The sequence below is a fragment of the Styela clava genome, chromosome 14 (genome assembly GCF_964204865.1).
Source record: "Styela clava chromosome 14, kaStyClav1.hap1.2, whole genome shotgun sequence".
Lineage (NCBI taxonomy): Eukaryota > Metazoa > Chordata > Ascidiacea > Stolidobranchia > Styelidae > Styela > Styela clava.
In genome coordinates this window covers 11,034,883-11,051,713 of record NC_135263.1, presented here as the reverse complement: position 1 = coordinate 11,051,713, position 16,831 = coordinate 11,034,883, and the positions used below count along the sequence as shown (strand labels likewise).

At 34.6% G+C, this 16,831-nt stretch overlaps 3 protein-coding genes across 4 annotated transcripts; all 3 read left to right on the top strand.

The window, feature by feature from the left end:
• Positions 1 to 1,800: 1,800 nt before the first annotated feature.
• On the top strand, positions 1,801 to 4,606 carry LOC120340586 (ranBP-type and C3HC4-type zinc finger-containing protein 1-like). The gene has a single exon (XM_039408884.2). The coding sequence runs from the start codon at positions 1,836 to 1,838 to the stop codon at positions 3,564 to 3,566; it is 1,731 nt and encodes a 576-aa protein (XP_039264818.2). The 5' UTR covers positions 1,801 to 1,835; the 3' UTR covers positions 3,567 to 4,606.
• Positions 4,607 to 10,816: 6,210 nt separating this feature from the next.
• LOC120340843 (1-acyl-sn-glycerol-3-phosphate acyltransferase epsilon-like) lies at positions 10,817 to 13,586 on the top strand. Its single transcript, XM_039409226.2, has one exon. The coding sequence runs from the start codon at positions 10,894 to 10,896 to the stop codon at positions 12,034 to 12,036; it is 1,143 nt and encodes a 380-aa protein (XP_039265160.2). The 5' UTR covers positions 10,817 to 10,893; the 3' UTR covers positions 12,037 to 13,586.
• A 37-nt stretch (positions 13,587 to 13,623) lies between these two features.
• LOC120340844 (uncharacterized) lies at positions 13,624 to 14,695 on the top strand. Of its 2 annotated transcripts, none has more exons than XM_039409227.2 (3): positions 13,624 to 13,758; positions 13,824 to 13,926; positions 14,081 to 14,695. In XM_039409227.2, the coding sequence occupies exons 1-3, from the start codon at positions 13,627 to 13,629 to the stop codon at positions 14,569 to 14,571; spliced, it is 726 nt and encodes a 241-aa protein (XP_039265161.2). In that variant the 5' UTR covers positions 13,624 to 13,626; the 3' UTR covers positions 14,572 to 14,695. The 2 variants fall into 2 exon arrangements, with proteins under 2 accessions (XP_039265161.2, XP_077975966.1); XM_078119840.1 differs by having other exon boundaries at positions 14,060 to 14,695.
• The last annotated feature ends 2,136 nt before the right edge of the window (positions 14,696 to 16,831 follow it).

Sequence of the window (16,831 nt, the reverse complement as noted above, 5' to 3'; positions counted from 1 at the left end):
GAGTGATACCTATGATACCTACCTTTTTAGTAGGGTCCCCCAGGGACTCGAATCGAATCTTCCGAGTCCGTGACCTCACAATGAAAAAGCAGAAGAACAAGTTTTTGACCATGCTATAGCAACGTGCGCTCACAAACATACGTCGTAGCTCATATTTTTTACCTATTGATTCCACAGATAGCTGTTGAATCATTTCAGAAATATATTTTTCTTTTTTTTGGCGGCCATAATACAAACGTATACATGTGTCCCTGTGCACCTTGGTTCTGCATTTGAAGCCCGCCACCTACCGTTAATTCTAGACAGCTATTACGAAATTCTTACAAGATTGTACATAATAATCTTGATTTAAAAGAGGTAATAGTAAATTCCCCCTTGGGTTGATCCAGAGCATGTTTCATTTTTACACTCAACAATATTGCGCTAACACATATTTTATTGTTCACATGTATACCAAAAAATATAAATAGTTTGAAGGCGACTGGCGGCGACATCGTTGTTATAAGCGATCAATAGTTTTCAACATGCGTTATATTATCTGGATATCTGTCGTCGTTTTTATTAGGAGTGTTTATAATACACACGAGGGATATTGTTATAGATCTAACCTTTGTTTTTAACCAGTTAGGTTATGTACAGAGATTTATAGAGGTAAAAGTACAAACATAGGCATAAATTAATATGAACAGAATTGATTATGGACTCAGTATGACGTGGAATCGAATCCGAGTCCAAAAAATGTGTGAATTCGACCCGAGTCCGGATCTGAATCTCGCCCCATCTCTAGCTGTGTGTAGCTGCTGAGTGTACCAGTAATACTTGATCAATTTTTTATCCACACGTATTACTGTATTAAGGATTGGGGATATCATGACAGCATGATATATATAATGTTCAATTTGTTTCTCTGTCATGACTTTCATTGACTATCTATTCTAACAGACCAATGTCGGAGATTAGTTGCCACATAGATTTTAAACTAAGACAGATTGTTATCCTACCTGACAAATGTTACTCAATACAGTGGATACAAAATTTAGGATAGGATTTACATATTTATCCCCGGGAATAAGAAAGCCCATAAGACATTTTACCCTTATGGCGAACCACGGCATCTCGTCCGGTTACCATTCCATGTCGGTTATGGGATTAGTTAGTTATTTGTTTTCGGAAGCATGGACTTGATGGTGAAGGAAGCCGTAACCGACCAGCGGTTATGTGAACCACCCTACGGCCGCAAGGAGTTCACCGATCCTCTCGCACATAACTATCAGACTATATACCCGCATGGGATTCGAACCTGTGAACCCCATGCAGAGTAATCTTAGGTGCGGTGCCAAGCGTATTCCCAACGCTTAGCACGATGCGCCACATCATTAGGTTTCAGATTGTTGTAGTTGAAATATTGTTTCGTGTACTAAGGCTTTGACAATCAATCAGACAAAACTGACCGATTAACTTTCCAAAAATATTGGAATGTTTATATCCTTGTGACTAAATGCTCATTATTATTAAATAACATTCAATAGCTATTTCTAGCCTGAATTTATGGTTGAAACTATGGTAATGGTACATTCTTACTTTGTTATCTCCAGCAGTTATTGTTTGATTTTCCGAGTGTATACCAGGTGGGTTTATGATATTCTTTTGAACTAAAAACCATGGAAGATAAATTGGTTGCAGATTTATTTATTCATATAGGGTTTGTGCCATTAAAAAAAAAGAAGTACAGCTTAAACAGATGAGATCACCAATATAGGATTGATCAACTTTAATTATTACCATCCCTAGTCATCTATTATCATATTCATTTTATAACTATTTAGAAATCAAACATGAGTGATGATTCAGATAAATACGTAGACAAAGCACAAGTTGCGTTTGTAAAAGATCCGGGAATACTGAAAAAATTTTGCAGAGATCATCCAGAAGATGTTGATGATGTCATCAATTACATTGGAAATATTTTGAACAAAACGAAACAAGCAGAACAATTTATTGTTGCAGAACTTCACATTGAGGAACGGTCTAGATCTCGTGATCCTGCAGAATTTCGCTGTTGTCCCAAATGGACAGTACTTACTGCCAAGTTTAAAATTGTTGAAAAATACCCCAATTATGCTCTTAACAATTTGTATGTCTTGTATAAAAGAACCATTGCTAAGGATTGGATGCATTTGAAAGATTGTGGTGTGGAACAAAATGATGATGTATTATATGTTTATGTGTTTTATCCTCAGCCAAGGATGTTTCCTCTCACGACAAAGCCCAAAGATTTAAAGCGTACTGATCCATTTTTAATTCAACAACCACCTGGCGGGTTTCAAGATATAAATAGGGTCGCAACAAATTTTCAAAACACCCCATCTTTGACTGGGAATTTTGATTTGCCAGATAATGATATCGTACTTCCGCCACTACCCAATGGTGGTTTGGGTGCAAAGTTATGGACTTGTAAATTTTGTACATTTTTAAATGAAGATTGGAGACCTGGATGCGTTATGTGTAGTTCTCCAAGGCCGGGAGAGGAGCTGAAGGACGAAGACATACAAATGATTCCTGATCCTATCCCCACAAGTTTTGAGGAGATATCGGCGAAACCTGAGACAGATAGCCCAGGATGGAAATGTGTTGAGTGTACATATCTGAATGAGCCCACCAGACCTGGATGTGAAATTTGCTCCAAACCTAGGCCTGTTGATTATCAAGTTCCACATGATTATGTGCCATCTAAAAAAGAAGCTGAAAGAATTGAAAAAGAGAAAGAAGAAGAGAAGGCAGCAGCTGAACAACGATCTTTAGAAAGAAGGGAAAATTATAATCGTCATCTTTCAGTATCAGAACAAAGTATTATTCAAAGTATGGAACCTGTAGAGTGTTTGATTTGTTTTGAGGAGACAAATCCAGAGGATACAATAGTGCTTCGTGAATGCCTTCATCGCTTTTGTAAAGATTGCATTGCAGAACATGTCAAAAATAGCGATGAAGCTATTGTGACTTGTCCTTACATGGATGATAATTATAATTGCAACAGTGTAATCACTCACAGAGAAATAAAAGCTCTGTTGCACAACGAAGATTTTCAAAAATATTTGAATCGTGGCCTGATGCAAGCAGAAAAAGAATCACCCAATAGTTTTCATTGCAAAACACCTGATTGCAAGAGCTGGTGTCTTTATGAAGACCAAGTAAATAATTTTTATTGTAATGTTTGTCAAAAGACTAACTGTCTAACTTGTAAGGCCATTCATGAAGGAAAAAACTGCAAGGAATATCAAGATGAATTAACAAGAAAGGCAGCAACAGATGAAGAAGCAAAGAAAACTAAAATATTATTCGATAAAATGGTCAAAGATGGTGACGCAATGCATTGTCCACAGTGCAATATCATCATACAGAAGAAAATCGGATGTGATTGGCTAAGATGTCCAATGTGCAGAATTGAAATATGCTGGGTAACGAAAGGGCCAAGATGGGGACCTAATGGAAGAGGCGACACAAGTGGCGGATGTAGATGCCGAGTTGGAGGCAAAAGCTGTCACAAGGACTGTAATAATTGTCACTGAATTATTCACACTTTTTGAAATGTATCATAAGTTTGTAGCTACTTTGATTCATTTACCATAGTTGTAGAAAAATGATTATTACCCAATACTATTTTAGTATCTGTCATGTTTGAAGTGTCCATTACTCTACAAATGTCATTACAATGCATGATCACTTTCTGACATCTTATTATATCATTTTGTTTAAATTTCAATTACTTGGATAATACCAAACTTGGAAATTGTTTTGTGAAAAAATTGTTCTACTCTGGCTAAATGTTGAACATGTTTTAAAGCGATATAAGTGAAGATTGTATCGACAATAGATATATGCATATTATTCCCCTGTTGGTACTCATGATGTTGTACATACTAGTTGTAATATAGGACTACTTATTATTGTATTAAGCAACATTTTATAGTGTAATATGTGCTTATTGTAATCATTTGAACCTCCTTTTATTATGTGCCAGAGAATCCGCTCAGGTGGATTCGATCATTATTAGGAAGATGTTTAGTTATCAGCTCAAGTGTTACTGGCCGCCCCAAGTATATTAATAATAATACAATATAATTTTTAGAAACAAAATCCTACAAGAGTGATATTGAATGAAAATATCGAACTCGTCTTGCCTAAGCATGTTCACTTGGGCTGCTTCAAGATTGTGTTAACCTTGTTCTATTGTAATTAAACAACCAGAAACTATCACTTATTTGTAAAAACGCGTTCAGTGTAGCGTAATGAATGCAGCTTGTAAATATGAATTTTATTGTTATTACACTGCTTTGTTTTATTAGCTTATTGAATTCAATGACAATAAGTAATCAGGACTGTTTCATCAAATGGTGATTTATAAACTACCAGTGGAGCAATCAGTGACGTGTTCCCGGCCTCCGCTCGAGAGTTGAGAATATAGCCTTTTCATGTTTTTCTTTGCGGCATTACTGACTTGAATTTCAACTGTTTAACTCGTATGAAAGTTTAAGTGTATATTTCAATATATCTGTATATGGATTAATTCATTGCTATAACACTGCATTACAATCTATTGTGTACTTTTTGACATGTGAGGAGTCATTTAGGGTTATTCCGCTAAAGTACGTTAAATAGTGCTAGCGTGAGAACACGCACAGGGCCATCTTCCTCCCACACCAAAATTTAATCAATACAATATTCGATGCCCTAAAATGTTTTTATTTTTTTATTATCAGTTCAAATAATTTTTGTACCAAATATTTCCCGTTTGAAAAGTTAAAAATTTGGTTACGTCAAATACCTCTTATTTTATAAGTTATAAGTTTATTTTGACCTCATAGTCAGCAAAAAAGACGATAAAATAATTGATAAACAAAGTAAACGAAACTGATTACAGAATCTGGGAAGCGAACGAATCCTTAAGAAAAATTAAAACGTACAGATTATGACGTAACTTTTTCCTGTGCCATTACGTTTTATTACAGCCTCCTTAAATCAGGTACAGGCTCCTCAGCGCAGGTAGGTATCAAATATTTTAATGAATTTAGGACTTCATCACATATCAACACAAATATAAGAGTAAATATTTCTAGAAATCAAGTGAATTCTACTCAAATGAAATGGTCCTTAGAGCTAATGTAATTATTTGCTTGGGCCGCTCGTCGTCTAAATGTTGCTTAAATCTTTAAAATTCTTCGCCAATCGGTTAAGGACTACTTCTTTGAAGTATCGAATCTTAGCTTGAAACAATTTATAGCTAATTTCAATGAAACAATTATGAACCACTTAATTTAGAATTCGGAGCAAACTAGGTTTCGGGATAAGAAAGATTATCATTAAGGGATTAGCCATATAACCATCCTTTACCTGCTTTTGTTTCTTGTGTCCCCGGAGTGGATGATAAGTTGTAAATTTCAATAAAATGCAAGTCCTCTGTGTGCTATTTATGTCAGAGGATTTCGGTGTCAGCACAGAAGTAACAATAGGAATTTTTCTAGTCGAACGAAAAGTTTCTCCGCCATATTGACCTATTTGAGCATCATTTTTAGCAGGGTATAATTCATGAATGTAGAAATTGTCAGTCAGTTGAAGAACTGAAGCACGAGATATACGGCAGCATTTCTCAACCTTTTTTTGTCGCGGACTATTTATTTTCTCACCGGCAAAAACCTCTGCGGACTCAAGATGCGTTTACGTTTATTGCAACCGTACTATGTGTGAAGAAGCAATAAAACCAAACACAACATGAATTTTTTAACGAATTTCAAAACCGTAAATTCGTCGCAGTTACGTGTTTGTTAAAAGAGCACACTTTTTCAGTGTATAATGGCCTTTTCTGTCGCACAATATGCAGTCCATGACAACGACGAAAATTTAAAATGTCTTTCTATTTTAATTTAATTGTGTTCATGGTAACTCGCGGTTGCGTCGACTTACGACAAGATGAAAGCATTACTTCCTTAAAATGCCACGGCAATCTGCGAACATAATAATGTGAGAATATATTGCACGATTATATTCAGTTTTGATACATATTTTTTTGCGAATTTGTTATCGCCGTCAGAAAAATCCTACTATCTGCTATAAATTTCCAGAAAGTACAACTTGATTTAGCACTTATTAAAAAAAAGAGCAATGCACTGCCCGATAAAACCCAAATTTTAAACAAAAATATAATCTTATCTTCAGTAGTTTTTATTAAATCAAAAATTAAGCAGATGTAAACGCTGCATTCGATACACGGGTGCTTAAAAGTTAAAAACTATTGCATTTTAAAATTAAAATAACCAAATTGGCAAAATTCAGATGCTCTGTGAAAATGCCCATCCCAATCCTAGATTTAATATTAACGAAGATTGCAGAACAGTTCTCCCAAAAGTAGAAAATACATGGGGTTTGCATAATTATTATTTAATATCGTTATTTCTGAGTCAAATCAATTTGAAATGAAAAAGTTGAAATGAAATTTCAGAAAGTTTATTTTCAAGAACATTTTCATAGCCAACAGCGCATTATAGTATTCTCATGTTAATAGTGACAAAACAACTAGAACATTTCTGAAACAGAGCAGCATAAAATAAATATATATATATAAAAAATTGCCAATGCAAAGGTTTCTCAAGTTTCAAGTAATCAGACTGCGGATGCAAACTGAAGTAGTTATCTATATTACGATATTGAATCTACGCGGCCGTTGTTAAACCTTCGTATTTCAATGTTGATACAGGTCACTACAAATATAAAATTGCTGTAAACCTTGCACTGAGTTGGCGATGGACATTTTAATTAATTAGGCAAAATCCCGATTCATTTGAAATCAATAAGCTAACCAAGCAAGCTTACATATTTCGTCAACACGTGAAATTTTGGTAAATATGTTCACATAATCAGGTTCGTTCCAGAATTTAAAAACAAACAAACACTGATAGCGACAACCGTACTCAAATTGTTACGCCAAGCCCCTTAGAAGTTATTGAGGTAAGAAACTACACAATATCCCCTGGGCACATGGGAAAAAATAAATCTTCTTAGAACAAAGCAACACAAAATAAATATAAACGTTCACTAATGCAAAAGTGTTTAGAATTTTCAAGAAATCAGATTGTACGGTGCAAAATGAAAGAATTACATTACTATATCGAGATCATATAGAAGTTGATTTGATCCTTTCCATTTCGAATGGAATTCAGCTCTGTGTATAAAGCACACCCCAATCCCACAGCAATTTAGTAAAAGACGAATAATTCTGCTTGGAAAATAATAAAAAAATGATACGAATTAAATTTTACATAATATTAATGCAATCATAAAGTATTCAGAAAAAAACTGTTTGCTTCAATACATTCTGGGCGGATAATAGCACGCTCCTTCAATCATTTCAACGTTCACATATTATTTATTCCGGTTCATCTAGTTTCTGATGTTTTTCAGGGCTAAAAACATTTCATTTGGGCATTTTACCACGGTGTAACACGTGTGGCAAGATAGTTCATTACACGTTCATTTGGAATCACTGTTAATGGTCTAAATCTGACATGGGCAAGCTACGGCCCGCGGGCCGAATCCGGCTCGTGGGGCAATTCAATCTGGTCCGCCTGATACTTCCACAACCACATTTTGAGGCTTTAGCGTAAAAATAGCTCAAAAGAAATTTGTGGAGATCAAATTTAGTTTTGACACGAGGCTTATTGTTGTCCCTATTTGCTTTCGTTACACTGTAAATATTGTTCATGAAATGCAACTTTTACGTACCAATTCCGCTTTTTTTTTGGTCAGCCTCAAATGGATAAAGCACATTTAAAAAGCACGGAGTGTTGAAACATCTCACCAAAATTTTAGACAAAAGCGAGAATGTTTTTTTTTCGTAAATAATGGGACAAACCATTCAAATAGTGAAAGATGAAAGACAAATTACGTCACCGTATATGTAGCCTCATACCAATACCCACAACTACAACGACAACTACATAGTGCATAGTGAATGCTACTAGAAAGATTAGTAGTATTATATTATATTTCGATCGCAGTCAATTTTCGATTATCTGGTTTTATACGATACAATAAATCGTTTGATTTTTCATCGACTGACTGCGCAAAGTAGACAAAACGTTGAAGAAAGCGCTCATTTAAGTCCGGTTTTCAACGATATTCCATAACATAACATACTGATTAATGTTTTTATAATTCCACACGATACTATGATCCACATGGATATCATAGTGACAAATAAAACCGCATCTATATATATTGATTTACACCAATTAATATTTATTTCATTTAATCCGTTCATCGAATAAAATATACAGTGCAATGCCACAGTTAGAATTTTTATTGTATCCACGTAACCGAATCTGTTTTATATGTTCAAAGTCGAAATTGACTTTGATGTCCGGCATAATCTTAATAACATGCTTGATTGACTCATGGCGGACTAGCTGCATTCTTCTGATTCCTGGAACCTTAAAATTGGATATATACATATCAATAAATATGTTTGGGTTAAAAGTCATAAAACTATTCATATAAAACATCAGTGAAAAAGCGCGATTCCCCACTTCATAAATCCAGCAAACGCAACATTTTTCTTTTATTATTTATTAGCGTCGGTAAAATTTTAAACAATTTGATGGGAAATGGTATAAAGTAGTAGGAAATGATCCCGAGTTTATATCTGTAATCTTCAACATCCGTAAATAACCTAACATGGCACAATATGAGCACACCTACACCACAAAGCAAAATTAAAAAAAAAGTTTTCATGAAAAGAAACTTCTACAAAATATACTAAATAGTATTTCGTCACAAAACATAACAAATTTGTCAATGAAATTGCGTATCAATGAATCATTCATCCAACGAATGCCCGAAACTTTCAACCGCAAATCATTTATATAACTTTTTGTTATTTTTGCCACATTTTGATAATTTACTTTATCTGATCGGGGTCTACGTTTTTGGCCCGGTTTCCTTGCAATTTCTTGGACAGTGACTGTTCTAAATTTGATTACACTGGCGTTTGTCGTATTTATAAGGGTAAAATTTTCTTGTGTGCGAATTCTTTTTTTCATAAACTTCTCAAACGATTTGTCTTTTTCGTCAACGTTCATCGAGCACCAGACTGCATGAGTTCTAAGACGCTTTTAGTAAGACCCTGTTAACGAATGATTGCCTTTTCCACGAATCGCCAACTTCAAGTCTCCGTATTGAAGGTGGACAGCATTTTGGAGGTGTCTTACCAAATCTGGCAATTTATGTGGTTTCCACTGCAAATCTAACTTCATAATATTGTTTATACTTAGACAATTATTGTTTGTCCATAGTTTTTCCAAATGTTTTATGCTAAGCGGCTTGATTACAAACTCTTAAAGTGCTGGCAAAAACTTTTCTGATAAATATTTTTGCAGATCTTGATGGTCAGCAATCTTATTGTTTATAATCTTCACTTTATTCATTTATTGTTTTATTTTTTAATGAATCAGCAAAGACGACGCTGTTTTCTGAAAAAAAAGTCGTATACTTCGGATCTTTATTTTAGGGCAGGGATGGCGAACCACTGACCCGCGGGTAACAAAGTGACCCACCGCAATTTATTCGTGACCCACCAAGGCACGAATAAAAAAAAATCAGTGATCAAAATTGATGAAACCGGCCTTAAATTAATCTAACAATAACTAACCTATTATAATGTACCGTCAGTTGGGCAGTCAGGGCTCCGATCGCTCATATTCAAATTGCTAATTTTCGGACGGTATGGTGATTTTTAAAATCCCTAATCTTGAACGTTTGTCTGCACTGATGTGTACTGTTAATACTAATCGATTTTAAGATCGGTAAGTATGTTGATAGGTATTTGTCTGTTTGTATGTTTGTCTGTTAGACACTTTCGTATGTTACTCGATCCCCTCCAAATTTTGCATGTGCATTCATCATCAAAAGCCTATTGATTTTGGACGAATTATATCGTATAATTAGCGAGTTATTAATTAATTAGTGACGGGACACACGGTGTCACTATGGAGTAAGAGCGCATGAATCGATCGATAAGTCATCGGTCTCCGACCGATATTCTTGTTTAGCAATTGGCTCTAACATCGTTTATGACATAACAATGCTATTAATCAATGTAACGTCTTGCCTTTTCAAGCGTGCATCTGCAGACTGTTTTAGGGTTTATACGAGAACTAGATACTACCGGTACTTTGCATTTTTTACTTATCGATCTTGATCGGTAAGTTTGTTGATAGGTATTTGTCTGTTTGTTTGTTACGTTTCGATCTTAAGATCAGTAAGTATATTGATAGGTATTTGTCTGTATGTATGTCTGTCTGTGTGTGTGTCTGTTAGATGCACGCGATATCTCACGAAAGCGAGATTGAATCTGCGCCAGATTTTGCATGTGCTTTCATCTTATCTCGGACCAGAAGCCTATTGATTTTGGGCGAATTATGTCGTATAATTAGCGAGTTATCAATCAATTATTGATATAGTGATCTAGATTTTTGTAAAGGAGAGAATTTTGAAACCCGCCGAGTGTGTGTGTGCGATGCGCAGTGCGCAAGTTACAAGAGCGGAATGTGATGAACTTCATTGTGTTCTTGTATTAACACATATTAAAAAAAAGAAATCTGGGAAATATTAGCTGGAATTTTCTGATTGCTTTTTTATTTCTTCTTTGATTCAAGTTATAAATCAGTAAATGATGAGTCTCAGTAATTTCCTAGGGTGACTTCGGAGAGTTAAATTACAATGACATTCATGTTTTTTTGGTATGTGTTGTAGATTAATCAATCTAATTTCAACTGTTATGATATATTTTTAGATTCATGAAATTGTTTAATAAATTTTATCAGTGGCAATACCTTATCTTACAAAATGCTATTAACAGCATTGGCGCACTTGAATAATTTGCGCCCTATTGTGCCAACGGCTGCATTAGTTGCTGTTTCACCAACGATTTTCATTGTGCACTCATCCTGGCGACTTGTGTCAACTGTATTACCAAGAAATATGTTTTATCCAGTTGAGGATGCTATTTGGGGGTGGTATCAAAAATTTGTTGTGTTCGTGTTTGAGGCATGTACTGGCGTGGAAATTATTGTAAAAGGTGACATACCTGACAAAATTGAAAATGTTTTAATGATATGCAACCATCAGACTGCAATGGATTGGATTGTTGCAGACTTTATAGCACTTCGTCAAGGTATGATCGGACATATGCGATTTGTATTCAAAAACATTCTCAAATATTTCCCTCTTTATGGATATGTCTGGGGTGTGCATGGAGGTATATTCGTTAGGAGAGATGGCACTTATAACGCAATGAAGATGAAAAAAACTTTGAAAATGCTCATGGATAGGAAAGTCCCATTATATTTAGTGATATATCCAGAAGGTACAAGATTTTGTCCTGGCAAGACATCTCTTCTAGAAAAGAGTCGAGCGTATGCTTCTGAAAATCGACTCGAGCCGTTAAACAATGTTTTGACACCTAGGATCAAAGCTTTTCATTGTGCAATATCAACACTTGGTGATTACTTGGACGCAGTGTATGATGCTACATTCATATATGAATTCAAAGGTGAGGAATCAAGTGAAAGAATTCGACACATAGCTCCATCCATGTGGGATTTCCTTGCTGGAAAATGCAGCAGAGTGTTTATACAATTCAATAGAATACCTGCATCTGAGGTACCCGTTGTAGATGGAATGGAAGGCCCAACTTTCCAGTGGCTCCACATGCGATTTAAATTGAAGGATAATTTGTTGAAGCGGTATTACAGCTTTGATAATAACAATATCACGGATGCAGATTCAAAAGCAGAATTGAAAAATAGAATTCTACAAGTGTCTGATATGGGATGTGTTTCACCAATCGGTAATACCATTGCTGCTTCGGTATCTTTAGTTGGATTGACCCTCTTGCTTCTGAGTTCTCATACGGGAAGAATGGTATATGCAACAACCGCTGCAGCGGGAACTGTATTTGGTTTAGTTTATGCACATTTAATGTTTTAAATTGCATTAGTAGGAGACTACTAAATTCTTAGAATTGTATATATTGCTATGCACACACTAACTAAGTTCATACACACATAGAATTTAATAATTTTTGCAGTACTGAATTATGTTATGAATTTTCAAATGCAAAATAATTTTATGAGCCATCTAAAGTTGTTCAATTTAGTGTTACGGAATAGTGATAGTTTACCCCATGATTTCATGTCATGGTCTCAAATATATAATTCGTAATGCTGTTGAAAATGAATTTTCCATTAATTTATAGTTCACTTAATTATCTCACTTTTTATTACCTACATATTACTGCCTATTGCATTCATTAGGTTCATGCTACATGTTACCTATCCTAATTCTCTTGCTGATAGTTAGGACTTCTTCAGGCAAGCAATTTTCAGCTGGGAATAATGTAGAATATTGGAAAATTTGTCTGAACAATTCTGACGAAACGTTAGCGGAATACATTTTTGTTGGTGTGGAGCAAGACTCTTGAATCAAATAGAATAGTCATCCTAATTCAGCATCCTTGTTACAGCATCCTTGCGTTACACGCATACATATCCGCGAAATTGGGGGGATAATGCAATTCTCTTCTATCAATAGAAGATGTATTCGATTCGGTTTTTGCATTATTATTTCCCCCATATTTGTGTTTATTTTAAAAAATATGGTGCCAAAACTGCATCAGTGTAATTTAGTATTCTTGTCAGCTACTGTATTTTTTGATGCACGAGTACTGTTTGTCTCAATGATTCAATATGCTTATTTGCACACATATTTGATGTTTTTTTTCAACTGATATCAAAGACATCAATTTATGGAAAAACTGGAGAACAATTGTTTAACAAATATTTTTTTTCTTTATCAAACCATTCTCATTGTTTGTCATACACCCACACCCTAATATACAATTTTTTTATATCAAGATATTTACATTAAAAATCGATTTCCAAGTAACTTGAAGGCAAATTTATTATATCATCCCAAGTTTTATCAGAACTCTATTTTTTGTCAGTATATGTCGGTGGGTCTTAGTTTTCAATATGGTATATTTTATGAATAGTTAGAGATGCAAAGTGACCAAAAAAGTTCAGTTTTTTTGCCATATTTAAGATTTTATATTGTTGTATGATATATCTGTTGTAGTACTTATGTTACTAGTGTGTGTCAAAAATTGAAATGTGGAATTAGTATAATATATAACTTTAATTTGGATTGTCTTCATTCAAGATTCGCTTCTGTATAAAATTGTTCATGTGCTGCAAATGTTTTATTACAAATACTGATAATTGCTTGTTTTGTTTTTTATCCATGCTTTCATATTTTTTATACACTGTATGGTAGTTGTTTTTGTGTGTATTGCAAGTGTGTATCAGATGGATGAATAAAATGAATTGGAATTACCACAGTATATATTAGTATTGCAGTTAAATAGAGTTGTCGTCTCTCTTTATTTTTGAGTGTTGGCATTGATAGGTACATGATCACCAGACTGCATTTTAATATTTGAAGATAAGCATTTTTTGTTTATGCACTCCTGCAACTTTTAGTGTTTATTTTATATAGACCTGTCTGAGTTAATAAACAACAATGCCTCAAGAATTTATGATTTTAAAATGCTTCACTTGTTCCATGTTTCAAGTACATCAGATAAGAAAAAGTAAAACATGGACATGTAAAATGTGCAATGAAAAACAGAGTCAGCAAAAGTTGTATGGGCAGGTTGGTGCTATTTTTAAATCTAGACTTCTTCAGGCAAGCAATTTACTTACATCTATTGTAACAAGGGTTCGGGAAAAGAATGTCGGATGATGGTGCAACAACTCAATATAAAGAAAAGAGAGTTGGAAGACGTGGAAATTGCAGATCTGGATGTTGAAACTGTTCAAGGTATTTACTTACTAGCAATACTTCTTTCAATGCTTTTTTGATAATAAAATTTCAATTTGCGATTTTTATAGATCTATTTACAGCTGACGTGATAATTTTTTTCAATCATACACAGATTTTGTTATTATTACAGGGTTATCATCAATTACTTCAGGGGTCAGAACTAAAACTCAGTCTACCAATGGTGGCAGCCAAACAAGTAAATGGCAAATATTCAAAGAAAGTTCCAATATTCCCGAGGACAGTTGTCATAAATCGTCCGATGATGAAGATGACAGACGGATGACACCATATCATATTAAAAATATTATTACCTCTACTACACTGGACGTTGATGAATGGTCAGGTAATAGGAAAAGAAAAATGCGAGGAAACAATACAAAACAGGCAAAGCATGATAAGGACTTTATAGTTGATCAAATTATGAAGCCTGAAAGAGAGAATGTAAATGTTGGTGTCAGTCCTCCGAAAATACCAAATTTCTCAATGAGAAAAGATGTTCCTATGAAAAGGTGTTATGAGTCAACAACAGTAGCTGTTGCCACCCAAAATTCTGAATCTGCAACGTCCTCGAAATGGTCGAAATTTGGTTCTAAGGAAGAAGATTCTGACGAAAATTCGTCTGGTGAAGATTATTTAACCTGATATTTTTGAAGCTTCCTGTGTATAGACTTTTAGTACATAACGATGTATTTGAATGCCACATTATACTTTTCTGTCTTTTGTTTTGATATTTTCATTTTTATAAAATAAACTGATTAAATGACAATTTTGAATTGTGATAGTACTGGCTATCCAATCAAGTTGGCAAATTTGCAAAGGTATGTTGTGGCGCTGAAACCATATACTATGTCTGGCTGAAACACTCTTACGTGACTAAAACCAATTTGTATTGTAAAACTAATCAATACGGTATATTCATATTGCATATATATTTTTTTTAAATGCAAGGCGGACCTACCGTGTTTTCCCCAAAAATAAAACGGTCTTGTTTCAATTTTATTTCGAAAAATACCAATAAGGCTTATTTTTGTGCGATGTCATTCAATTTCATTTACCCAAAACAAAATTACAAAGTAAAGAATTACGAGATTTTCAAATATACAAAAGATGAAAACTGATGTCCATTTACTTATAAATAACGCATTTTTATTTAAAAAAAACTGCTAAACATTTATTATACAAAAATAACCATATCATCATCCTATGGAATATCTTGCAAGTCACTATGTTCATATCGACTAGATAAAAAAAATTCGCGCTATCGAGTAGGTCTTATTTTAAGGGAATGGCTCATATTAAAATCATTTTTAAAATTCAGGTTAGGTCTTATTTTCGGGAAAACACGGTATGTCACATTTTGGAAACGTTTCTGCCTTCTGCACAAAAAACTTATAAGACGTAAGTGTCTCCAATTGTCATTATCGATCTTAAGATCGATAAGTATTTTGATAGGTATTTGTCTGTTAGATGAACGCGATATCTCACGAAGGCGAGGTTGAATCTGCTCCAAATTGCATGTGCATTCATCATATCTCGGACCAGAAGCCTATCGATTTTGAATGAATTATGTCGTATAAGTAGCGAGTTATTAATTAATTAGTGATGTGACACGCAGTGTCCGTATAGAGTCATGAATCGAAACCGCAGTTTCGATCGATAAGTCTTCGGTCTCCGACCGATATTCTTGTATTGCTTGCTATCATCATTATTGTCATTTTCTCTCGGGAGCCATGAAAATTTGCGTATTTCAATAATCTAATTAGTAATTCTGACCAAAATCTTCAAAAGTTTAGAAAAATGATAAGAATTGCTATTAGCGAGGTTCTTCTTTTAAATTTTGATGGTATAAAATTCTTATTTAAGAATTGTCAATTATCATATACCAAGTATTTAAAAGACGTTGATTTCATTTGTTTTGAACAAGTATTGGGAAGACCAGCATTTGAAAACTTCGAGTTGACCAGTTTTGTTTTTTGATTCATCCTTTGTGGGCTAAAAGTTTTTGCACATCCGCTACGACCCCTTGATTGACGTGATCGTTGTTTGTTGCGTTCGTTATTTTGTAAAGACGTTTCTATGGTTTGGAATGTATTTTTTACCCAAAATTCACATCTTAAACAAAGCTGGAACTTTGGAACAGTCACCTGCTGTACCAATACGAATGTTAATTGTACCCGGTCCTAACCAACGGTCGGCAACCAACTTGTCTAATGTTAAATAAGTTCAAGGACGCCATATCTGGAAAACGCGAAACAATAGAGTCTTATCGAAATTTTCGTCGTGTTGTTGTACCGAATCGAACAAGCCAGCTGTTATAAGGACTGGAATGAAACCGGAGAGTGGATTTTGAACTTTAAGTTATATGCTACCTACATATATAACGCATTTAAAAATGAAAAACTATCTAATACGTTAAATTTGGCCACAAACACAACGTAGAACCATTTTTTGGTCATTTTTTTTCGAAGATTTTATAGCGATACGCCAATTTGACGCTGTAAAATGTCTTCGCAACAATCCTACAATGTCATTTGTTCTTCTGACATAGCTTGGAGCTGAGCAGTAGGGCATTATGGAGCTTGACAGATGAAAAATGTTACGCAGAAAATAAAAACTGCCATTGAAGCGAAGTTGAGTCGGCCGGTAATTTCGACGAATAAATACAACTTTTCATCTGTGACGTTATAAGGAACTTCATTGTCAAATGGTTAATTAATAATAACAAAACGATGCATAGGTTTATTACGTGTCCAACAATATGAGCGCGTTTTTCAATACCGCAATGGCAGCGGGAAAGAGTCATCACGTGACCCATGTTTTGGATTGCTATAGGCTGAAAGTGGAAGCAGTCTGCACCTTGCAGTCGGGTGAACGGCTGCGACTTTTGCAGTGCTGCGTATCC